Source organism: Nerophis ophidion, linkage group LG22, assembly GCF_033978795.1.
Source record: "Nerophis ophidion isolate RoL-2023_Sa linkage group LG22, RoL_Noph_v1.0, whole genome shotgun sequence".
NCBI lineage: Eukaryota > Metazoa > Chordata > Actinopteri > Syngnathiformes > Syngnathidae > Nerophis > Nerophis ophidion.
Window position 1 is genome coordinate 4,504,465 of NC_084632.1, and position 27,176 is coordinate 4,531,640.

The window sequence follows — 27,176 nt, forward strand, 5'->3', positions numbered from 1 at the left end:
ATGTATCGTGAGATTTTGAGCCAAAACCTCCTTCCATCAGTTAGAGATTTGAATGGTTGACCAAATACTTCTTTTCCACCATAATTTACAAATAAATTCTTTAAAATTCCTACAATGTGAATTCCTGGAATTTTTTTCCACATTCTGTCTCTCACAGTTGAAGTGTACCTATGATGAAAATTACAGACGTCTGTCATCATTTTAAGTGGGAGAACTTGCACAATCGCTGGCTGACTAAATACTATTTTGCCCCACTGTGTGTGTGTGTGTGTGTATATATATATATATATATATATATATATATATATATATATATATATATATATATATATATATGTGAATTAAGTGTGAATTATATTTATATAGCGCTTTTCTCTAGTGACTCAAAGCGCTTTACAGAGTGAAACCCAATATCTAAGTTACATTTAAACCAGTGTGGGTGGCACTGGGAGCAGGTGGGTAAAGTGTCTTGCCCAAGGACACAACGGCAGTGACTAGGATGGCGGAAGCGGGAATCGAACCTGCAACCCTCAAGTTGCTGGCACGGCCACTCTACCAACCGAGCTATATATAAATTATTGCCAGTCACAACTAACTTGTGCTCAGCTGGGAAAATAATTATATATACTTATGTCATTTACCTTATATTATCAACTGTTACAGGCGTATTAAATAATTATACTAGTATCAAAAATGTAACGTATTAGAATGTGGGATTATAAGAGGCATCCGGTGCTATCAGACCGGGCGGCCACAGCGTTTTTTGCTACGGAGTCACTGCATGGAAGGATCCTCATTTTTTGACTGTTTTTGTGGACTTAAAAGGGGAACATTATCACAATTTCAAAAGGGTTAAAAACAATAAAAAAATCAGTTCCCAGTTGCTTGTTGTATTTTTTGAAGTTTTTTTCAAAATTTTACCGGTCTCGGAATATCCCTAAATAAAGCTTTAAAGTGCCTTATTTTCGTCTCTCTGCGAAGACACTGGCCATTTCCCTGTGACGTCACACAGTGCTGCCAATGTAAACAAACAATGGGAATACCACAGCAAGATATAGCGACATTAGCTCGGATTCAAACTCGGATTTCAGCGACTTAAGCGATTCAACAGATTACGCATGTATTGAAACAGATGGTTGGAGTATGAAAATATTGAAGAAGAAACTGAAGCTATTGAGCGAATAGCTATTGATGCTATTCATAGCCATAGCATGGCCGAATAGCTGCGTTAGCATCGCCGGTAAAATGTGCGGACCAAACGATCAGGACTTTCGCATCTTGTGACACTGGAGCAACTTAAATCCGTCGATTGGTAAGTGTTTGTTTCGCATTAAATGTGGGTGGAAGGAAACGTAACATAGTTGCAAATGCATCCACAGGTTATTCATACATCTCTGTGCCATGTCTGCTTTAGCACCGCCGGTAAATAGCATGTTAGCATCGATTAGCATAGCATGTTAGCATCGATTAGCTGGCAGTCAACATCAACAAAACTCACCTTTGTGATTTCGTTGACTATCGTTGCAAATGCATTTGCTGGTTATCCATACATCTCTGTGCCATGTCTGCCTTAGCATCGCCGGTCAAATGTGGAGACACTCTGGCACATTCAATGGGGGTCTGGCGGCAGACACTTTGGCATCTTGGGGCCAGTGGTGCAACTTGAATCCCTCCCTGTTAGTGTTGTTACACCCTCCGACAACACACCGACGAGGCATGATGTCTCCAAGGTTCCAAAAAATAGTCAAAAAAACGGAAAATAACAGAGCTGAGACCTGGTGTTTGTAATGTGTTGAAAATGAAAATGGTGGGTGTGTTACCTCGGCGACGTCACATTCTGACGTCATCGCCTCCAGCGCGATTAACAGAAAGGCGTTTAATTCGCCAAAATTCACCCATTTAGAGTTTGGAAATCGGTTAAAAAAATAGATGGTCTTTTTTCTGCACCATCAAGGTATATATTGACGCTTACATAGGTCTGCTGATAATGTTCCCCTTTAACATTGGCCTGTGGAGAACTGGGACAACAGAGACTCTTACCAGGAGGATTTTGAGTGAGATGCGCAGACGGGGTACCGGGAGTACGCTGCTGCTTCCAAACATTTGATCGCTTGCCCGTACGTGCATGTCACGTACGTAACTTTGGGGACGTTGGGGAAATATATGCGATGTATGAGCTTTGGGGAGTGGAAATGCACTTTGGGCCGTGGGATTGATTGTTTTGTGCAGGTGTTTGAGTTGTATTGGCGGGTTATACGGACGAGAGGGGGGAGGTGTTTGTTATGCGGGATTAATTTGTGGCATGTTAAATATAAGCCTGGTTGTGTTGTGGCTAACAGTATATATATATATGTCTTGTGTTTATTTATTGTTTTATTCATTCCCAGCTGAATATCAGGTCCCACCCGTGACTCCTTAGTTTGCGTAGTGGCAGCGAAACTCTGAGAACTTGGGTACGTTTGTTACACACCTACTTTGAGACAAGAGCTATATTGATGCATACTTGGTTATGCTTTAAAGTAGAGCTGGGCGATATATCGATATACTCAATATATCGCGGCTTTGTCTCTGTGCGATATAGAAAATGACTATATCGTGATATTGGAGTATACGTCCTCACGCAGTTGCTTTTAGCTGCGGGTATTACACTACAGGCTCTTCTCACTCTGTCTTGTCTCTCCTTCTCACAGAGACCTGAAACAAGCGCACCTGTCACGTGAACAACGTCACAGAGAGGTAGCGACATGGTAACGTTAGCTGTGATGCTAGCAGAGTGTTGCGAGTGGTAATAAGAGAGAAAGAAAGTGCGAATCTGGTATCAAATGGAGGAAGGATTAATTCCCAAGAAAAACAGCAGGGGGTCCATCGTCTGGCGGTGGTTTGGCTTTAAGCAGGAATATGTTGAACATTTATGCGGCAGAAGCGTTTCTACAAAAAGTAGCACCACAGCTAATTTGTACAATCATTTGAAAAGTCACCCTCAAGAGAATGAATAGTGCTTACTCCGCATGTCAACATCTCCATTCGGTGCCATACCCACAAAATGCCGAAGTAATTATTTCCAGATCAACACCGTAGGACAGTGGTTCTCAACCTTTTTTCAGTGATGTACCCCCTGAGGACATTCTTTTAATTCAAGTACCCCCTAATCAGACCAAAGCATTTTTGGTTGAAAAAAAGAGATAAAGAAGTAAAACACAGCACTATATCTTAAGTTTCTGATTTATTAAATTGTATAACAGTGCAAAATATTGCTCATTTTTAGTAGTCTTTCTTAAACTATGTGGAAAAAAAGATATAAAAATAACTAAAAACTTGTTGAAAAATAAACAAGTGATTCAATTATAAATAAAGATTTCTACACATAGAAGTAATCATCAACTTAAAGTGCCCTCTTTGGGGATTGTAATAGAGATCCATCTGGAATCATCAACTTAATTCTAAAAATGTATTCACAAAAGGACATCTTTAACATCAATATTTATGGAACATGTCCACAAAAATCTATCTGTCAACACTGAATATTGCATTGTTGTATTTTTATTTTATTTTTTTACAGTTTATGAACTTAAATTCATATTTTGTTGAAGTATTATTCAATAAATATATTTATAAAGGATTTTTAAATTGTTGCTATTATTAGAATATTAAAAAAAAAATCTCACGTACCCCTTGGCATACCTTCAAGTACCCCCAGGGGTACGCGTACCCCCATTTGAGAACCACTGCCGTAGGACATACACTATTTCATTTCCTATTATGCAGCTCATTTTTATTTGACACTTATTGAAATATCTTGTGTGATATCGAGCACAAAAGTGCACTTTATTTATTTTAAACTATTGTAGTGGCGTTCTGTACAAAAAGTGCACTTTTATTTAATGTTTTCAAATGTCATCTTAGTGACATCATACACAAAAGTGCACTAATAGCTTGTTTTAAAATGTCTCAGACAATCTTGCACTTTCTGTTTTGAAATGACATGAATGTTTGTGCCACTGCTTAATAACAGTTTAATAAAATACCGAATTTTTCAGACTATAAGTCGCAGTTTTTTTCATAGTTTGGCCGGAACGACTTGTGTGTGAAATGATTAACACATTACCGTTAAATATAAAATAATATTATCTAGTTCATTCCCGTAAGAGACTAGACGTATAAGATTTCATGGGATTTAGCGATTAGGAGTGACAGATTGTTTGGTAAACGGATAACATGTTCTATAAGTTATAGTTATTTGAATGACTCTTACCATAATATGTTAAGTTAACATAGCAGGCACCTTCTCAGTTGGTTATTTATGCCTCATATAAAGTACACTTATTCAGCCTGTTGTTCACTATTCTTTATTTATTTTAAATTGCCTTTCAAATGTCTATTCTTGGTGTTGAATTTTATCAAATAAATTTCCCCCCAAAAATGCGACTTATACTCCAGTGATTGATTGATACTTGTATTAGTAGATTGCACAGTACAGTACATATCCCGTACAATTGACCACTAAATGGTAACACCCCAATAAGTTTTTCAACTTGTTTAAGTCAAGGTCCACGTTAATCCAATCATGGTAATTCATGGTGCGATTTATAGATGTTTTTTTCCTTCTTTATTATGCATTTTCAGCAGGTGCGATTTATACTGCGGAGCGACTTATAGTCCAAAAAATACGGTATTTGATTTCCTATTATGCAGCTCATTTTTATTTGACACTTAATGAAATATCTTGTGTGTTATCATGCACAAAAGTGCACTTTATTTGTTTTAAACTATTGTAGTGGTCTGTACAAAAAGTGCACTTTAAATTAGTGTTTTTTTGATATTTCATCTTAGTGACATCATGCACAAAAGTGCACTCATAGCTTGTTTTAAAATGTCTCTGACAATCTTGCACTTTCTGTTTTGAAATGACATCAATGTTTGTGCCACTGCTTAATAACTGTTTAATAAAAACTAGGAGTGGGCAAATTAATGCATTAATTATGAGTTAACTCATCAATCTATTAACACCGACAATTATTTTATCGCACATTTGCGTATGTTGTTTACATGCTTTTATTTTGTTAACGCCTTTTCTTAACAAGATGGCGTCGCCCGGCGTCGAGGGGCTCTTGGTAAAGATGGAACATTTGGCAAAAATACCGGACAATTCTGCAAATGTCATGGCTGGCTTACAGCGTGGTCACTCCGGGATCACTTACGACCGCCAGACAATTCTGGATGTGGATAGATCGGGCCGTTTTGGACTGAATGAGGCGTGCTTGCTAGACCGGCTAGCTAGCATGGGAATACTTTGCCGGCTACATCCAGCGGCCTGTGAAGCAGCGGAGTACATGTGTTGTCTGTCTATTTATGAATAATGCAGACCAGGAGTGTTGGCTGACTTCTTAACGTTTGCTTTCAGAGCGTGCATATCACAACATACAAGATGCCGTCACTCCTGTTGCATGCTGGGTAGGGTAGTTCTTTTATTCCCTGGCTCATAACATCAAACAATCGGAAAATTCCCATCATATCAATTCCTAGATATGGTCATAATTATTTTAAGCGCACTACGCAGAATAAACACAACATTATTAATATTGCTACTACGGATAATTTGATCAAAAATTCCCTAAAACAGCCCACTACCTATAATATAGGTTTTTTAAACATAAGATCCCTGATAAAAAAAATGTTTCTGCTGTTACCTCAGAAATTGCCTGTTCAGATGTTATGATTGTGGCTCAGAGATTTGTATGTAGATTATATTTATTTTCCATAACAAACAGGATAACTTAAATACCCTGGCAGTGGCAATAAGCTTAAATGTTTGTATTTACATTTTCGGAGTTGATTTTCATCAAATATGCTATTTAACTGCTACTGTTTAACAAGGACTGATTTAAATTGTGTTTGCACAACAAATGTTTTGGCGCTTTTGTTCATGTGGGAGAATATTCCAATAAAGGTGCACTACACACTACTTTTGAATTCATTATTGGGCTTTGCGTATACAATGCAGTTAATCGCGATTAATCAGAGAAATAGTGCGATTAACTTCGATTAAAATTTTTAATCGTTGCCCAGCCCTAATAAAACAGTTTTGATAAATTGACTTAGTTTGGAATTCCCTCTCTGCATGAAAGTTTAAAATGAGCATACTGTATATCAATGCGGTATGAAGAAGAATGTTTTAATGTAGACACATAGAATCATCATACTGCTGTGATTATATGTATCAAGTGTTCATTCAAGGCTACGGCAAAATATCGCGATATATATCGTGTATCGCGATATGGCTTCAAAATATTGAGATATTAATAAAAGGCCATATCGCCCAGCCCTAAATTAAAGTCATATCGAACAATTGCGACGACGACTTTTTACTGTCAACTGAGTTTCGTTTTTTTAATGATTTCTGCTGGTGGTGTGCCTCCGCATTTTTTAAAGCAAAACACTGAAATAAGTAACAGGCTATAATTGTTCATCCATAGGAGCAATTTGTAATCAAACATGTGCTCAAGCAATGCAGCAAGTGGATGTGGGAAAGAACAAAGCAGTCTGACCTTTCCTTCCTGGTTTGGGCGGCACCACTGGGCCAGGCTGGATGTTGTCGTAGAAGTTGTTCATGGCTTGCGGGTCAAACTTCCCTGTGAATAAAGTATACTTGTATGCACGGCTAGCAAACATGATTCTATAATGACAAATAATAAGTCACATGTTAGTGGGATGCTTTTAAAGGCCTACTGAAAGCCACTACTAGCGACCACGCAGTCTGATAGTTTATATATCAATGATGAAATATTAACATTGCAACACATGTCAATACGGCCTTTTTTGTTTACTAAATTACAATTTTTAATTTCCCGCAGAGTTTCCTGTTGAAAACGTCGCGGAGTGATGACGTGTGTTTGTGACGTTATTGGTTGGAGGGGACATGTTCTCCCAGCACCACGTACGGCTAAAAGTCGTCTCTTTTCATCACGCGATTACACAGTATTTTGAACATCTGTGTTTCTGAATCTTTTGCAATTTGTTCAATTAATAATGGAGACGTCAAAGAAGAACGCTGTTGGTGGAAAGCAGTGGATTGCAGCTGCCTTTAGCACCGAAACACAGCCGGTGTTTCATTGTTGTGAAGCTTTAACACAGAGCGGTCAAGCCAAAATGTTTCTCTACGTCAACCAGCAAGTTTTTGGATGGGAAAATTGTGATATTAAGTCGGTCGGCTCTTACTTGAGTGGAATATGTGACCTCATCCTGCAGCTCAAAAATGCAGCTGTGATCTTGGCTTCTCTGAGAGACACTGGCGTTCACCACAGGCATCCACCTTACAAGGTATGATTATAATCTCACTAAAATACTATTAACACAATAAGCAGATAAGGGATTTTCCAGAATGATCCTAGTAAATGTGTCTATTTACATCTGAAACTCTCCCACTGCCGCCGCCTGGAGGCGTCCCCTTTTCTTTTTTATTAGTGCTTCACTCGGTTGGTAGAGTGGCCGTGCCAGCAACTTGAGGGTTGCAGGTTCGATTCCCGCGTCCACCATCCTAGTCACTGCCGTTGTGTCCTTGGGCAAGACACTTTACCCACCTGCTCCCAGTGCCACCCACACTGGTTTAAATGTAACTTAGATATTGGGTTTCACTATGTAAAGCGCTTAGAGTCACTAGAGAAAAGCGCTATATAAATATAATTCACTAATTCACTTCACTAACTTTCCTCATCCACGAATCTTTCATACTGACTCAAATTAATTATGAAATCGTCGCTTTCTCGGTCCCAATTGCTCTTACTGGGGCGGCATAGCTCGGTTGGTAGAGCGGCCGTGCCAGCAACTTGAGGGTTGCAGGTTCGATTCCCGCTTCCACCATCCTAGTCACTGCCGTTGTGTCCTTGGGCAAGGCACTTTACCCACCTGCTCCCCGTGCCACCCACACTGGTTTAAATGTAACTTAGATATTGGGTTTCACTATGTAAAGCGCTTAGAGTCACTAGAGAAAAGCGCTATATAAATATAATTCACTAATTCACTTCACCAACTTTCCTCATCCACGAATCTTTCATCCTCGCTCAAATTAATTGTGAAATCGTCGCTTTCTCGGTCCCAATTGCTCTTACTGGGGCGGCAGAGCTCGGTTGGTAAAGCGGCCGTGCCAGCAACTTGAGGGTTGCAGGTTCGATTCCCGCTTCCACCATCCTAGTCACTGCCATTGTGTCCTTGGGCAAGGCACTTTACCCACCTGCTCCCAGTGCCACCCACACTGGTTTAAATGTAACTTAGATATTGGGTTTCACTATGTAAAAGAAAAGCGCTATATAAATATAATTCACTTCACCACTACAGCTGGTGGCCATGATTGTAAACAATGTTCAGATGTGAGGAGCTCCACAACCTGTGACATCACGCCCACATCGTCTGCTACTTCCGGTACAGGCAAGGCTTTTTTTATTAGCGACCAAAAGTTGCGAACTTTATCGTCGATGTTCTCTACTAAATCCTTTCAGCAAAAATATGGCAATATCACGAAATGATCAAGTATGACATAGAAAGGACCTGCTATCCCCGTTTAAAAAAGAAAATCTCATTTCAGTAGGTCTTTAAGACGGTGTGTATAGGAGACTAGGGAGGGACAGATACAACTAGCCTTGGACTAAGCAAGCAGCCACCCGTGGATCAGACTTAATTGCTGTTACGGATCATTGGGGCGCTTTAGAAGGCTGCGTCTGTCCTGAGGATGAAGCTTCATCCATCACTGAGGACACCACTGCCTGTTTCCAGGCTCGGCTGTTCCAAGATCAATGCTCTCAAATGAATTTGGGCTTACGCTTTAGCATTATGAGTGATGCTGCGCGCTTTGTTTGGATACCTCCGGACTGCAGTAGATCCGTCTCCTTCAGCGTGCAGTCGATATCAATCTGAAGCTGTCTGTTGAGGCTCCGCAATCGAGTCATCTCCTCAGGCTGCAGTGGATCATTGACAAAGTCCAAATATTACCATACAAACACTTCAACATTTACATTGAAGGGACGCTCATTCACACCAGGGCTGTCCCGCTCAGGTATCGATCGATATTGGTCCCAAGTCAGCACTAAACAAGTGTGGGGTTGTATGGGTTTGCATGTAAAATGTCCGATACAAGCAGTGCTGCAGTGTTTACTTGTGTGTGATATCATGTGCGATACAAGCAGTCCTGCAGCGTGCTTACTTGTGTGCGATATCATGTGCGATACAAGTAGTCCTGCAAGCGTGTTTACTTGTGTGTGATATCATGTGCGATACAAGCAGTCTTGCAGCGTGTTTACTTGTGTGAGATATCATGAGCGATACAAGCAGTCCTGCAGCGTGTTTACTTGTGTGTGATCTCATGTGCGATACAAGCAGTCCTGCAGAGTGCTTACTTGTGTGTGATTTCATGTGCGGTACAAACAGTCCTGCAGAGTGGTTACTTGTGTGTGATATCATGTGCGATACAAGCAGTCCTGCAGAGTGCTTACTTGTGTGTGAGATCATGTGCGATACAAGCAGTCCTGCAGCGTGTTTACTTGTGTGCGATACAAGCAGTCCAGCAGAGTGTTTACTTGTGAGTGATATAATGTGCAATACAAGCAGTCCTGCAGCGTGTTTACTTGTGTGGGATATATGCGATACAAGCAGTCCTGCAGCGTGTTTACTTGTGTGTGTGATACCATGTGCGATACAAGCAGTCCTGCAGAGTGTTTACTTGTGTGTGATATCATGTGCAATACAAGCAGTCCTGCAGTGTTTACTTGTGTGTGTGATACCATGTGCGATACAAGCAGTCATGCAGCGTGCTTACTTGTGTGATATGTGCGATACAAGCAGTCCTGCAGCGTGTTTACTTGTGAGTGACATCATGTGCGATACAAGCAGTCCTGCAGAGTGTTTACTTGTGTGTGACACCATGTGCGATACAAACAGTCCTGCAGAGTGTTTACTTGTGTGTGATATATGCGATACAAGCAGTCCTGCAGTGTTTACTTGTGTGTGTGATACCATGTGCGATACAAGTAGTCCTGCAAGCGTGTTTACTTGTGTGTGATATGTGCGATACAAGCAGTCCTGCAGCGTGTTTACTTGTGTGTGATATCATGAGCGATACAAGCAGTCCTGCAGCGTGTTTACTTGTGTGTGATCTCATGTGCGATACAAGCAGTCCTGCAGAGTGCTTACTTGTGTGTGATATCATGTGCGGTACAAGCAGTCCTGCAGAGTGCTTACTTGTGTGTGATATCATGTGCGGTACAAGCAGTCCTGCAGAGTGCTTACTTGTGTGTGATATCATGTGCGATACAAGCAGTCCTGCAGAGTGCTTACTTGTGTGTGAGATCATGTGCGATACAAGCAGTCCTGCAGCGTGTTTACTTGTGTGCGATACAAGCAGTCCAGCAGAGTGTTTACTTGTGAGTGATATAATGTGCAATACAAGCAGTCCTGCAGCGTGTTTACTTGTGTGGGATATATGCGATACAAGCAGTCCTGCAGTGTTTACTTGTGTGTGTGATACCATGTGCGATACAAGCAGTCCTGCAGAGTGTTTACTTGTGTGTGATATCATGTGCAATACAAGCAGTCCTGCAGTGTTTACTTGTGTGTGTGATACCATGTGCGATACAAGCAGTCATGCAGCGTGCTTACTTGTGTGATATGTGCGATACAAGCAGTCCTGCAGCGTGTTTACTTGTGAGTGACATCATGTGCGATACAAGCAGTCCTGCAGAGTTTTTACTTGTGTGTGACACCATGTGCGATACAAACAGTCCTGCAGCGTGCTTACTTGTGTGTGATATATGCGATACAAGCAGTCCTGCAGTGTTTACTTGTGTGTGTGATACCATGTGCGATACAAGCAGTCATGCAGCGTGCTTACTTGTGTGATATGTGCGATACAAGCAGTCCTGCAGCGTGTTTACTTGTGTGTGATATCATGTGCGCTACAAGCAGTGCTGCAGTGTTTACTTGTGTGTGATATCATGTGCGATACAATCAGTCCTGCAGCGTGTTTACTTGTGTGTGATATCTTGCGCGATATAAGCAGTCCTGCTGCGTGCTTACTTGTGTGTGATATCATGTGCAATACAAGCACTCCTACAGCGTGTTTACTTGTGTGCGATACAAGCAGTCCTGCAGCGTGCTTACTTGTGTGATATTATGTGCGATACAAGCAGTCTTACAGTGTGCCTACTTGTGTGTGAGATCATGTGCGATACAAGCAGTCCTGCAGAATGCTTGTGTGTGATATCATGTGCAATACAAACAGTACTGCAGTGTGTTTACTTGTGTGCGATAAACAGCCCATTTGTCAACATGCACAAGCGTTAAATAATCATAATTGCAAATTTCTTACACACACAAAGTCTCCAAAGCAGAAGAAGTGTATCAGAAAGTACCCAGTAACAAACTTATTGCGTCATGAACTTAAATTAATTACTGTGACCACTAGGTATTGCCAACATGTTATGATGTCCCCACTTCAACTTAAAGGCAGCATAAGTTAATTCCAAACGTTTAAAAATAATAATTAGATTAGTATTTTTCATACTTACCATTGTTCTGTTTGACTCATTTCACTTGCTCAAACCTTTAACATTGTAGGCTACAAAATAACACAAATACGTATGATTCCTGCTGATATCGGCAGTGACCAAAACAAGTGATGGGTAAAACGATACTGAAGTACCAATGCCTTATTTTCATAAGGATTGATACTGTGTCCCTTTGTGCCTCGATGTGTGTGGGAACTATTATGTAAAACCAACTGTTCTTTCCTGTTTGAACCTGTTTTTCTACCTTTGGTATCATACATTTTTTTTTATTCATGCAGAGATGTTTAAAAAACAATCTTGCTCCAAACGAGCCATTTGGAATTCTAGACTTTCGTGACTTATTTTGTCTTAAGTTATTTCAGCGGATTTTTTTTTCGATTAATTGAAACTTTTATTAGTAGATTACACAGTACAGTACATATTCCGTACAGTTGACCACTAAATGGTAGCACCTGAATACGTTTTTCAACTTGTTTAAGTCGGGGTCCGAGTTAATCAATTCATGGTATCCCCATATATGGTTAAGGTTTACCCCGAGATCTTTGCTCAAGTCTGCCATTTTTAATCAGTTGTAGTCCAAAGCTGTGGTCGATAACCTCCTCCTTTTCCTCAATCCTCTTGTTGTGGGGCAGACTAGCTCGCACGTGCACATGCGTCCTCTGCTGTTGCCATTTCTAATACAAAGTAGCTCACTGTATTAGTTCCAACATACAGATTTCAGTAGACTCAATTTGGAAGTGCTAAAAACTACAACATGGCTGACGGGGTGGAGACACAGTCAAAGGGGGCGTGGCCTAGAGTAAGACTTTGGCATTAGCCGGTCAGAAAGCGGCTTGAACGTGGTCCGTAAAACATAATTCATGCAAGATTTTGACCAAAGAACCAGCATTACATATTTTGTGCAGGGGTTCTTAACCTTTTTGACGCCGGGTCCCAAATATTAACACTGAATTAGTCATCTAACTTATACTAATAGCTTAACAAGATAAACCTTGTCAAATTATGTGAAACCATGTGTTAATGATAAATATAATTATCAAGGCTTAGGCCAGACTGATTACAAAATTAATGTTTATCAAATATACTGCAAAAGAAGGACTCATAAAAACTGATGTAAAATAAATAGTCCTAAACAGTGCTAAAATAGGTACTTTGTAAACAAACTGTCGATAAAATTAAAGTGCAGATTAAAATACAGCTTCACCACTTTAGTCATAATTTTTGCGCTTGAGAAACTTCCCTATGACTTTTGCTCAAGACTTTTTGTGTTTGATAGTCATTACTGGCACAAGTGGTGGAAAAGTGGATCACAACAGAGTACCACTGCAGCCCTAACGGACCGCAGCTGAGAAATAGACACACTATATTGCCAAAAGTATTTTGCCACCTGCCTTGAGTCAAATATAAACTTGAAGTGCCATCTTATTCCTAACCAATTGGGTTCAATATGATGTGGGTCCACCTTTCGCAGCTATTACAGCTTCAACTCTTCTGGGAAGGCTGTCCACAAGGTTGCGGAGTGCCTTTATAGGAATTTTCCACCATTCTTCCAAAAGCGCATTGGTGAGGCCACACACTGGTGTTGGTGGAGAAGGCTTTGCTCTTAGTCTCCGTTCTGATTCATCTCAAAAGGGTTCAGGTCAGGACTCTGTGCAGCCCAGTCAAGTTCATCCACACCAGACCCTGTCATTCTTGTATTCATGGACCTTGCTTTGTACACAGTCATGCTGGAAGAGGAAGAGACCCGCTCCAAATATGGAATTTCCAAAATGTTTTGGTATCCTGGAGCATTCAAGTTCCTTTCACTGGAACTAAAGAGCCAAGCCCTGAAAAACAACCCCACACCATAATTCCTCCTCCACCAAATTTCACACTCGGCACAATGCAGTCCGAAATGTAGCGTTCTCCTGGCAACCTCCAAACCCAGACTGGTCCATCAGATTGGCAAATGGAAAAGAGATATAGCTCAGTTGGTAGAGTGGCCGTGCCTGCAACTTGAGAGTTCCAGGTTTGATCCCTGCTTCCGCCATTCTAGTCACTGGCGTTGTGTCCTTGGGCAAGACACTTTACCCACCTGCTCTCAGTGCCACCCACACTGGTTTAAATGTAACTTAGATATTGGGTTTCACTTTGTAAAAGCGCTTTGAGTCACTAGAGCAGGGGTCGGGAACCTTTTTAGCTGAGAGAGCCATGAAAGCCAAATATTTCAAAATGTATTTCCATGAGAGCTATATAATCTTTTTTTAACACTGAATACAACTAAATGTGTGCATTTTTAAGACCAACATTTTTACAGTATAATAAGTCTCTTATTGTTTTTAAAAATGGTAAAAAAAATGGTAAATGGTTGTACTGGTATAGCGCGTTTCTAACCCTTTGTAAAGGAGCCCAAAGCGCTTTGACAGTATTTCCACATTCACACGCACATTCACACACTGATGGCGGGAGCTGCCATGCAAGGCGCTAACCAGGCCCCATCAGGAGCAAGGGTGAAATGTCTTGCTCAAGGACACAACGGACATGACTAAGATGGTAGAAGGTGGGGATTGAACCAGTAACCCTCAGATTGCTGGCACAGCCAATGTCGCAACTTCGCCACGCAGTCCTCAAGATAATAACATTGTTATTCTAAAGCTAATCAATAATAAATATGATACTTCTTACAATCAAAGCGACTTCTTGAACAGGTGCGTTAGAAAATGGATGGTTGGACAAAAATGCATGAGAATTTTTTATAATTTGAACGTTATTTTTAACACTGTGATTACCGACGGAATAATTAATTACTTATCGTGTTAAGCAATGTCAGCTAAGATTTATCTGAGAGCCAGACTCAGTCATCATAAGAACCGCATCTGGCTCTAGAGCCATTGGTTCCCTACCCCTGCACTAGAGAAAAGCGCTATATAAATATAATTCACTTCACTTCACTACAGAGAACATATCTCTACTGCTCTAGAGATCCAGTGGCGACGTGCTTTACACCACCGCAGCCCACACTTTGCATTGGACTTGGTGATGTGTGGCTTAGATTCAGCTGCTCGGCCATGGAAACCCATTCCATGAAGCTCTCTGCGTACTGTACGTGGGCTAATTGGAAGGTCACATGATGTTTGGAGCTCCGTCACAACTGACTTTTATAGAAAGTCTTTGCACTATGCGCTTCAGCATCCGCTGACCCGCTCTCGGTCAGTTTACGTGGCTGAGTTGCTGTTGTTCCTAAACTCTTCACATTTCCTACCATAAAGTTGTCTTTGGAATATTTAGGAGCGAGGACATTTCACGACTGGATTTGTAGCACAGGTGGCATCCTATGACAGTTTCACGCTGGAAATCACTGACAGCGGCCCATTCTTTCACAAATGTTTGTAGAAACTGCTGTAAGTGCTTGATTTGATACACCGGGCCAAGTGATTAGGACACCTGATTCTCATTTGGATGGGTGGCCGACAATGGTTAGGAAAGACCGTTGCAGACCACAAGGAAGTATTTTACATGAAGAAAAAGCATCACAATATGACAAAAACAAAACGATGCAGCCGCAGTTTCAGGACAATCCACACTGAAATAAAACATTGTTGCACTTACTCGTGGTATAAGACTGGTAGAGTTGACTCTACGAAAGCGTCTCTGTAGGGCTTCGTATTCCATGTTGTTGACGTCCGACTTCTCTTGCTCCAGTTTCTGCCTCTCGAACAGCAGCTCCTTCAGAAGGCGCTCCATCCTGGCTCGCTGGTGGAGCAGAAGCGCTGAAGGCACCGAGAGATGGGAAGCATACCAGATGATAAAATCCACTGTGAGCGTCCATTTGGACAGTTATCAAGGAGACACACAGTCACACAAGCAAAACTCATCACTTGCTGTTAAATATATATTGACGGACACATTATTAGGTACACTTGCACAATCTAAGACCCAACACACAAACTCTGCATATGCAATTTGGACAGTCTCAAAACTCCAGACGCTGACCGAGTGGCGAAGAATCAGCCTGCATTCCCGTTAAGTGCGACCCAAGTAGGGCTGGGCGATATATCGATATGCTCGATATATCGCGGGCTTGTCTCTGTGCGATATAGAAAATGACTATATCGTGATATTGGAGTATACCAGGGGTCAGGAACCTTTTTGGGCTGAGAGAGCCAAAAAGCCAAATATTTTAAAATATATTTCCGTAAGAGCCATTTAATTTTTTTTTTTAACACTGAACACAACTAAACACGTGCATTTTTAAGTAAGACCAACATTTCTAGAGTATAATAGGTCTCTTATTCTTTGTAATAACATTGTTCTTCTGAAGCTAACTGTGGAGGGGGCGTGGCCTGCAGGCCTGCAGCGACAGGTGCGTAGCTGGCCCACGTTATCTAATCACCTGTCGCTCTGTTATAAGCAGCAGCCAGGAGGAGAGACAGGGTTGGGGCTGGAAATACAATTGCTGGAAAGCAACTGAGAGACTTATCCAAAAAAACAACAACAATATTTTAACCCTGAAACAGGCTCTCATGTCGGTGCTTGGGGGTCTGAAGAACCTCCAGGAGGGCAAGCCCCAAACTAACCAATAATAAATAAATAATTTCTTACTAGGGATGCACCGATTAATCGGTAACCGAATATATTCGGCCGAATATGGCAAAAAAAGCCACATTCGGCCTTCGGTGGAATGAGTTAAAAACTAGGCCGAATAGTGGCGCGTGACGCCATTTTTTGACGCGGTGACGTGGTGACGTTGGGATATGTTGTGTACCTGTATAAGTGTATGAGGTCACAAGCACACACTTATTGAGATTTAGTGGGGCCTCTGTTTACATTATTAGCCTGTTGTGTAGGCTACCTGTATAAGTGTATGAGGTTACAAGCACACACTTAATTGAGATTTAGTGGGGCCTCTGTTTACATTATTAGCCTGTTGTGTAGGCTACCTGTATAAGTGTATGAGGTTACAAGCACACACTTAATTGAGATTTACTTGAGCCTTCTGTTTACATTATTAGCATATCTACTGTGGCTAAGCAGACTTTTGCCAAAAGGACAATAATTCATTTGTTGTGGGTTTATCCACTTTAATGCACCTCATTTTTTTTTGGAATGCATGTTTTGTTTGAAGGCCTAATATAAATGAAAAACTGTGCTTTTTTTGAAAAGCAAAGACTACTGGAATATTAAAAAAATGTCGATATTCAATAAAAAAATACTTTATTTGAAAAACATGTCTAAATATTTATTCTAGGCTATTTATGCAATATTAAAAAAATTGTGAAAAACTGCATTCATTATTCGGTATTCGGCCTTCGGCCAAGCGTTTAAATTTTATTCGGCTTCGGCCACAAATTTTCATTTCGGTGCATCCCTATTTCTTACCATTAACGCAACTTCTTGAACAGGTGCGGTAGAAAACGGATGGATGGATTAAAAATGCATGAGAATGTTTTATACTTCTAACATTATTTTTAACACTGTGATTACACGTGGAATTATTCATTACTTATCGTGTTAAGCAACGTCAGTTCATATTTATCAGAGAGCCAGATGCAGTCATCAAAGGAGCCACATCTGGCTCTACAGCCATAGGTTCCCTACCCCTGGAGTTTACGTTCTCACACAGTTGCTTTTAGCTGCGGGCATTACACTACAGGCTCTTCCCACTCTTTCTTGTCTCTCCTTCTCACAGAGAGTTAAAACAACCGCACCTTCTTACATACGTCACATATGTACACGCACTCACGGAGCAGAGAGGTAGCGGCATGGGTAACGTTAGCTGTGGTGCGAGTGGTAATACGCGACAAAAAAGGTGCGAATCTGGTAACAAATGAAGGAAGAATTAATTCCCAAGAAAAAAAGCAGGGGATTCCATCGTCTGGCGGTGGTTCGGCTTCAAGCGGGAAGATGTAGAACAGACAAATGTGATTTGACAAGTATGCGGCAAAAGCGTTGCTACAAAAAGTAGCATTACTGCTAATATGAAGCATCATTTGAAAAGTCACCCGCTAGAGCAGGGGTGCCCACACTTTTTCTGCAGGCGAGCTACTTTTCAATTGACCAACTCGAGGGGATTTACCTCATTTATATATATCATTTATATTTATTTATTTATGAAAGAGACATTTTTGTAAACAAGTTAAATGTGTTTAATGATAATACAAGCATGTGTAACACATATAGATGTCTTTCTTTCACAAAGCAAGAATATAAGTTGGTGTATTACCTGATTCTGATGACTTGCATTGATTGGAATCAGACAGTAATGATGATAACGCCCACATTTTCAAATGGAGGAGAAAAAAAGTTGTCCTTTCTGTACAATACCACATGAAAGTGGTTGGTTTTTGGCATCTAATTCATCCAGCTTCCATACACTTTACAAGAAAAACATTGGCGGCAAATTCCGTAGCTTGCTTGATTTGACATTCACGGCACCCGAGGGTCTTGTGAGATGACGCTGGCTGCTGCCAGTTCATTATTATGAAAAAATGACAGAGAGGAAGGCGAGAAACACTTTTTATTTCAACAGACTTTCGCGCCGTCCCTTCCGTCAAAACTCTAAAGGCCGATTGACTGCACATTTCCTATCTTCACAATAAAAGCCCTGCTTCATGCTGCCTGCGCTAACAAAATAAGAGTCTCGGAAAGCTGGCGTGCACAAGTGATGTGCACGCCAGCTTTCTGAGGGATCGCTTGTGCACGCCAGTTTTCCGAGACTCTGTATTTAGTTAGCGCAGGCAGCATGAAGCAGGGCTTTTATTGTGAAGATAGGAAATGTGCAGTCGGCCTTTAGAGTTTTGACGGAAGGTACGGCGCGAGAGTCTGTTGAAATAAAAAGTGTTTCTCGCCTTCCTCTCGGTCATACTTGAACAATAATGATCTTGCAGCAGCCAGCGTCATCTCACAAGACCCTCCGATACCGTGAATGTCATTTAAGTGACGTCTTGGTGAAGATTGATGATCACTAATTTTTAGGTGTATTTTTTTTAAAAGCCTGGCTGGAGATCGACTGACACACCCCCCGCGGTCGACTGGTAGCTCGCGATCGACGTAATGGGCATCCCTGCGCTAGAGAATGAAGAGTGGTTGAAACTGTCAACATCCACAGCCGGTGCCACAACAACAAAATGCAGAGGCAACCATTTCCACATCAACACATATGAAAAAAATAGTCAACATCAGGATATAACGTCCGCAGTAACCTACCAAATAGTGAAGGACATACTCTTTGATTTCCTATTATGCAGCTCATTTTTCTTTGACAGTTATTGAAATATCTTGTGTGACATCATGCACAAAAGTGCACTTTATTTGTTTTAAACTATTGTAGTGGCGTTCTGTACAAAAAAGTGCAGTTTAATGTAGTGTTTTGATTACATCTTAGTGACATCATGCACAAAAGTGCACTCGAAGCTCGTTTTAAAATGTCTGACAATCTTGCACTTTCTGTTTTGGAAATGAAATGAATGCTTGTGCCACTGCTTAATAACTGTTTAATAAATACACTTTTGGTAAAATGACTTAATTGTGGTTTCCCTCTCTGCATGAAAGTTTAAAAGTAGCATATATTAAAGCAGTATGAAGAAGAATGTTTTAATGTAGACACATAGAATCATCATACTGCTGTGATTTTATGCATCAGGTGTTTATTCAAGGTTAAGGCAAAATTTGGAGATGTATATGTGTATCATGACATGGCCTAAAAATATCGAGATATTAAAAAAAGGCCATATCGCCCAGCCCTAACTTAAACACAGTCACGCAAGCAAAACTCATCACACTTGCTGTTAAATATATATTGACAGACACATCAATATGGTACACTTGCACAATCTGAAACCCAACACACAAACTCTGCATATGCAATTCGGACAGTGTCAAAACTCCAGACCCTGACCGAGTGGCGAAGAATCTGCCTGCAACGGCGTTCAATGCGACCCAAGCACTAAAAATCATAATGTAAAGAGTGGATTATTTAGAAACATGCGGAAATGTTTGATACAGCTCAATATATGGATTGGCGATACAGGCAAAGTACAATATAAATGTTAGAAATTTGCCCGACACCAGACTTTTAATAATATCGCTAAATTGTCATAATGCATGTTTGCGGTATCCCGCAAATTTGAGTTTGAGAAAGTCCTCTACCACTTTATCATCTTGCTTACATCTCTCCACAGTATGTAGCTACTTGTCAGTATCATCAAGTATCATCACTGGAGGACGAGGACCAGCTAAACATGCTACACAACACACGGTAGGAAAAAAAAGCTAGGGCTGGACAATTAATAGAATTTTATGGCTTCTAATGATCATGAAAATATAAAAATCTAATAAAAAAAAACTATTAATGGGCGGCGTAACGTGCATGCAAATTCCGCAGCCACTAACGATTTACCCTCAAAAAAATCTGCTGTCGTTTTATTTTGTTTATAAAGTCAGGAAATACAGTAAGTCATTGCAGACAGGAAGACTTTAATAGGTCAAAAACAAAGGATTTCAATCAGAGCTGATATTTGGGAAATTATAAAAAAAATATTATTGTTGGGTCTAATTGTAATTGTGATAAAAATGTAGTCATTCATTGATCATAATAAACAATTTAATTATAATTTTAAGTATCAGTAAACCTAAATTTAGTAAGCAGACACTAACAAAAAATTACAACGCAACCCCCCCCTGTAGGGGTTAGCGGGGGGTGTAAATTGTAGCATCCCGGAAGAGTTAGTGCAGCAAGGGGTTCTGGGTATTTGTTCTGTTGTGTTTATGCTGTGTTACGGTGCGGATGTTCTCCCGAAATGTGTTTGCCATTTTTGTTTGGTGTGGGTTCAGTGTAACGCATAGTTGTAACAGTGTTAAAGTTGTTTGTACGGCCACCCTCAGTGTGACCTGTATGGCTGTTGACCAAATATGTCTTGCATTCACTTGTGTGTGTGTGAAAAGCCGTAGATATTATTTGACTGGCCCGGCACGCAAAGGCAGTGCCTTGAAGGTTTATTGGCGCTCTGGACCTCTCTCTTCGTCCGTGTACACAGCGGCGTTTTAAAAAGTCATACATTTTACTTTTTGAAACAGATACTGATGATTTTGAAACCGATGCGATAATTTCCGATATTACATTTTAAATTATTTATCGGCCGGTAAAATCGGCTTTCCGATATTATCGGACATCCCCGGTTGAATTTCATTGTGAAGACTTTCAAAACAAAACCCCTAAATATACAAAAGCCCTAATCATCACCCATGCCTAGCTTGATGGATCGTGCAGGTACATTAAACATCCATTTTCTACCGCTTATTCCCTTTTTGGGGTCGCGGGGGGCGCTGGCGCCTATCTCAGCTACAATTGGGCAGAAGGCGGGGTACACCCTGGACAAGTCGCCACCTCATCGCAGGGCCAACACAGATAGACACACTCACATTCACACACTAGGGCCAATTTAGTGTTGCCAATCAACCTATCCCCAGGTGCATGTCTTTGGAAGTGGGAGGAAGCCGGAGTACCCGGAGGGAACCCACGCATTCATGGGGAGAACATGCAAACTCCACACAGAAAGATCCCGAGCCTGGATTTGAACCCAGGACTGCAGGACCTTCGTATTGTGAGGCAGACGCACTAACCCCTCTGCCACCGTGAAGCCCCGGATCGTGGAGGTGTGCCTAATAAAATGGCTGACAGATGTTGATAATCCACAACACATCAAACTGTCCCCTACCTTGAGTGTAGGCGTAGTCATCGGAGCCCGAGCTGGACCGTCGGTGCGTTTGGCGAAACTGACTGGCCACGTTCCCTGGCAGCGCGGAGATGGGGAGGATGGGTGGAGGGGCGGCATTCTTCTCCCCGTGGTCCACGATGTTGAGGAGTGACTCGGCCTCAGCCACGGGAGGCGAGCTGGGCGGTCTCTGGGCCTGCCCTCCGGTCATTTTGATCTGGAAAGTGTACGCGGACTGGCCCGGCTGTGGCGAGGAGGCGGGCCGAGGCCTGGCGGGGCTGTGGTGCTGCAGGTACTTTCCTGCGTGGTAGGACGCCGGTCCTGGAGGTCCGCTTAGGGCGATGCCCCTGGAAGGCGAGCTGGGCGAAGGACTGGTGGTCATGTAAAGCGCTCCCTGGGGGTGGGGGGTGTGCACGGGGGAGTTGCTGCGAGGCCGCGGTCCTTCCAGGGTAATCTCGATCTGATTCTTGTGGGAGCCCTTGGAGTGGTAGGGCCTGTAGACGGGGGGCTGTTGCTGGTGGTGGTAGGATATGCTGGGGTGTGTCGGAGAGTTGATGGGGAGGAAGACGTATTGCTGGTGCTGGGACGGCTGCTGAGGTTGCACCTGATGCTGAGGTTGCACCTGGTGCTGGGGTTGCACCTGATGCTGGGGTTGCACCTGATGCTGGGGTTGCACCTGATGCTGGGGGGAACTGTATGGCGAGCCATAAGTAGGGGTGCTGTAGGGGGACTGGTGGTGATAAACGGTGGTACCCGAGGACGGCCACGGTGGCGGCTGCGGGCTCTGGGAGGGCGAGGGTCGGATATAAATGGTGCTGCCGCTGTTAGCATAGTGCCCGGGGGGTATCTGCAACGCCTGTGGGGCGTTGGGTATACTTTGCGAAAGTGTTACTGCGATAGGGTTCATAGTATAGCGCGTGACGGGGGAAAAGGTGGGGGACATGCTCTGAATCGGCGGCGGGGTGGGAGTGCTCGCCGAACGGCTCTGGTCGTTGATGAAAAATGGATTGTAACCGGCGGAGGGGGCCATGGCGGCGGGCGCCGACAGGGGCTCGGGGTAGCTGGGTCTCTGGGGATCGATGTGGCTGTCACTCGTGCTGTGGACCAGCGAGCGCCCTGCCGCCGCCGCTCCATTTGGCTTGTTGAGGTCCGAGCCCTGGTAGCCCAGGTTAATGTGGAGCATGTGATTGCGACTCACCTCCTCCGGACTGTGATGGAAATCCCCATAGAGGTATCGGTTACTCTCCAGGGCCAGCAGGTGGCAGCAGCGATCTAGGTTGTTGTTGTTCTGAAGGAAAACAGAATCATTCAGTCAATATTTTCCTAAATGGACCAGCTGTACTACAAAAGGAGTCAAATGATCAATCACAAGACATGTTTATCTCACACTTGTTAAAGGGGAACTGGAATTTTACCTATCATTCACAATCCTAATGCAAGATAAGAACACGTTTTTCTTTTTTTATGCATTCTAGTTTGTAATTTATGGCAACAACAAGGTGGCTAACAATGCATTTAATGCTTATTTTAGATGGGGTGCCGCATGGAGAAACATCTACTCCCAAAGGGCCAAGTTGGTAAAATCATGGCACGATAACTTAAAAATAAAGACGTCAGATCTCCTTGGACGTATCCTCGTTCATCCATGCGGACTGGACACTGGTTGGCGGCCGAGAGTGGAGTCTGCTCTCTTGGTTGCTTTGTTGGGTCTGCTCCTGTCTCTGGCCATGCTCCCCCCACCCCAGCAGACGATGGCCTGGAACACCGCAGAGGCCACCACAGTATGTTTTTTTTAACTTTTTATTCATAGCTGTATATAGAAGTGGCTGGTTGCATCAGCTCTGCTCTTTTAATGTCTTTAATGTTCTTTGTTTTATTTGATGATTCCCTCTTACACACATGTAGGAGGGCTCTGTGCTATGGCTATGAGTTGTTTTTTCCCTTGGTCTCCGTCTGGACCCCCTCTCCAGGGGCCCAGGCTTAGACCGATTTTTTTTCTACCCCAACCCCATTCTTTACCTGTATCTCACCTTTTTTGTAAGGGGTGCTGGAAGTTGGCAGACCCGTCAGCGATCATGTTTCGTCTCCCTTTAATGTTTGATCCTGTTCTGTCTCCCTGTAATGTTTGATCTTGTTCTTTCTCCCTGTAATGTTTGATTCTGTTCCGTCTCCCTTTAATGTTTGATCCTGTTCTTTCTCCCTTTAATGTTTGATTTTGTTCTTTCTGTCTCCCTGTAATGTTTGATCTTGTTCTGTCTCCCTGTAATGTTTGATCTTGTTCTGTCTGCCTGCAATGTTTGATCTTGTTCTGTCATGTTTCGTCTCCCTTAAATGTTTGATCCTGTTCTGTCTCCCTGTAATGTTTGATCTTGTTCTTTCTTCCTGTAATGTTTGATTCTGTTCCGTCTCCCTTTAATGTTTGATCCTGTTCTTTCTCCCTTTAATGTTTGATCTTGTTCTTTCTGTCTCCCTGTAATGTTTGATCTTGTTCTGTCTGCCTGCAATGTTTGATCTTGTTCTGTCTCCCTGTAATGTTTGATTCTGTTCCGTCTCCCTTTAATGTTTGATCCTGTTCTTTCTCCCTTTAATGTTTGATCTTGTTCTTTCTGTCTCCCTGTAATGTTTGATCTTGTTCTGTCTCCCTTTAATGTTTGATCTTGTTCTGTCTCCCTGTAATGTTTGATCTTGTTCTGTCGCCCTGTAAGGTTTGATCTTGTTCTTTCTCCCTGTAATGTTTGATTATGTTCCGTCTCCCTTTAATGTTTGATCTTGTTCTGTCTCCCTGTAATGTTTGAGCTTGTTCTGTCTCCCTGTAATGTTTGATCCTGTTCTGTCTCCCTGTAATGTTTGATCCTGTTCTGTCTACCTGTAAGGTTTGATCTTGTTCTGTCTCCCTGTAATGTTTGTCTGATCTTGAAAGGGATTGTGTTAAAAATTTGAATTTCCCTTCGGGGATTAATAAAATATTTCTGATTCTGAGGTGGTTTTCTTTTTTTAAAAATAGAACAAGCACATTCTGAAAATGGACAAATCATAATGTTTTTTTCCCCTTACATTTTGTGGTTAGTAGTATTCTATCTTTATTTGTACTTTCTGAATAAATTATGTGATAATGTTCATCAGTCAACTCCATCCATCCACCCATTTCTACCGCTTATTCCCTTCGGGGGCACTCATTGGTGTTAATTTTCAATCAATCAAGATAACAAAATTATATCGAAATCAAATGACAGGATGTTATTTTAGTAGTTTGATCATTTTCCTCGACTGGTGGACTAACCTGTGTTTTTTTATTTGTTTGGGTTTTTTTACATAGGTAGCATAAGCTACAACAATACAAATAATTGTTATTGCAACATCTAGTGGACACATTTAGAACAGCGGTTTCTTTATTTCCAAAATTTCGGTTCATTTTTATACTTTGCAAACTCATCCCACGGGCTGGAAAAAAACTGTTCGCGGGCCGTGCCGTATGTTTGACACCCCTGGGTGGGAGTGTCATATTAATACATTATTTTTTCTAGGGATGCACCGATTAATCGGTAACCGAATATATTCGGCCGAATATGGCAAAAAAGCCACATTCGGCCTTCGGTGGAATGAGTTAAAAACAAGGCCGAATAGTGGCGTGTGACGCAATTTTTTGACGCGGTGACGCAATCAACCAACGTGCAGTGACGCGGTGACGTTGGGATATGTTGTGTACCTGTATAAGTGTATGAGGTTACAATCACACACTCTTTGAGATTTAGTGGGGCCTCTGTTTACATTATTAGCCTGTTGTGTAGGCTACCTGTATAAGTGTATGAGGTTACAAGCACACACTTAATTGAGATTTACTTGAGCCTTCTGTTTACATTATTAGCATATCTACTGTGGCTAAGCAGACTTTTGCCAAAAGGACAATCATTCATTTGTTGTGGGTTTATCCACTTTAATGCACTTTATTTTTTTTTGGAATGCATGTTTTGTGTGAAGGCCTAATATAAATGAAAAACTTTGTGCTTTTTTTGAAAAGCAAAGGCTACTGGAATATTAAAAAAATGTCAATATTCAATAAAAAAATTACTTTATTTGAAAAACATGTCTAAATATTTATTCTAAGCTATTTATGCAATATAAAAAAATTGTGAAAAACTGCATTCATTATTCGGTATTCGGCCAAGCGTTTAAATTTTATTCGGCTTCGGCCACAAATTTTCATTTCGGTGAATCCCTAATTTTTTCTGATATTTTTGCGATCGACCGGGAGGATCCCAAAGATCGACTGGTCGTTCGCGATCGACAGGTTGGCGACACTTGATTGAGAATAAATGTTTACCAATTTAGAGGGCTTTATGGGCGGAGTAGAGTAATCCCATTAGATCTTGATGGGATTACTCTACTGCGCCCATAAAGACCTCTAAAAAACATCCAAAACCTCCCAACTGACCTGATTATTAAACAAGTATGAGTAATATTGTTATTATAAGCGCTAACGCCAAGGAACTACTATTAGTCGCGCCGTGATCACAGACAGCTAACTAGCTTATGTTGCCATTATAACATGCTGCATGGCCTCTAAATTCTCGATAAAGTGTTGCCATCCCGTCGATTGCGATCGACTGTCGATCTTTGAGACCCTCCCGGTCGATCGCAAAAATATCAGAAAAAAATAAGGTGTAATTATGACACTCCCACCCAGAGAACTACCAACAGACCTGCTACCTACTCAGTGCTAGTGGTTATAGCAGGGGTGCCCATTACGTCGATCGCGAGCTACCAGTCGACCGCGGAGGGTGTGTCAGTCGATCTCCAGCCAGGCTTTTAAAAAAAATAGACCTAAAAATGAGTGATCATCAATCTTCACCAAGACGTCACTTAAATGACATTCACGGTACCGGAGGGTCTTGTGAGATGACGCTGGCTGCTGCAAGATCATTATTATGAAAATATGACCGAGAGGAAGGCGACAAAACACTTTTTATTTCAACAGACTCTCGCGCCGTACCTTCCGTCAAAACTCTAAAGGCCGACTGCACATTTCCTATCTTCACAATAAAAGCCCTGCTTCATGCTGCCTGCGCTAACTAAATACAGAGTCTCGGAAAACTGTCGTGCACAAGCGATCCCTCAGAAAGCTGGCGTGCACATCACTTGTGCACGCCAGCTTTCTGATACTCTTATTTTGTTAGCGCAGGCAGCATGAAGCAGGGCTTTTATTGTGAAGATAGGAAATGTGCAGTCGGCCTTTAGAGTTTTGACGGAAGGGACGGCGCGAAAGTCTGTTGAAATAAAAAGTGTTTCTCGCCTTCCTCTCGGTCATTTTTTCATAATAATGAACTGGCAGCAGCCAGCGTCATCTCACAAGACCCTCGGGTGCCGTGAATGTCAATCAAGCAAGCTACGGAATTTGCCGCCAATGTTTTTCTTGTAAAGTGTATGGAAGCTGGATGAATTAGATGCCAAAAACCAACCACTTTCATGTGGTATTGTACAGAAAGGACAACTTTTTTTCCCCTCCATTTGAAAATGTGGGCGTTGTCATCATTACTGTCTGATTCCAATCAATGCAAGTCATCAGAATCAGGTAATACACCAACTTATATTCTTGTCTTCGTGAAAGAAAGACATCTATATGTGTTACACATGCTTGTATTATCATTAAACACATTTAACTTGTTTACAAAAATGTCTCTTTCATAAATAAATAAATATAAATGATATATATAAATGAGGTAGATCCCCTCGAGTTGGTCAATTGAAAAGTAGCTCGCCTGCAGAAAAAGTGTGGGCACCCCTGGGTTATAGTGTCAGCCCAGAGATGGGTAGGTCGTGAGTTCAAACCCCGACCGAGTCAAACCAAAGACTATAAAAATGGGAGCCTTTACCTCCCTGCTTGGCACTAAGCATCAAGGGTTGGAATTGGGGGTTAAATCTTAAAAAATTATTC

General features: G+C 41.8%; 1 protein-coding gene across 1 annotated transcript in view; it reads right to left on the minus strand.

The window, feature by feature from the left end:
• tab3 (TGF-beta activated kinase 1 (MAP3K7) binding protein 3) overlaps nucleotides 1-27,176 on the minus strand; it is a 48,001-nt gene that overhangs the window by 6,470 nt on the left and 14,355 nt on the right. Inside the window, exons 3-6 of the mRNA XM_061883071.1 lie at nucleotides 21,248-22,532; nucleotides 15,141-15,301; nucleotides 8,855-8,948; nucleotides 6,546-6,629 (exon numbers count right to left, since the gene is read on the minus strand). Of these exons, the coding sequence (XP_061739055.1) occupies nucleotides 6,546-6,629; nucleotides 8,855-8,948; nucleotides 15,141-15,301; nucleotides 21,248-22,532 (1,624 nt within the window). The remainder of the gene's footprint in view (nucleotides 1-6,545; nucleotides 6,630-8,854; nucleotides 8,949-15,140; nucleotides 15,302-21,247; nucleotides 22,533-27,176) is intronic.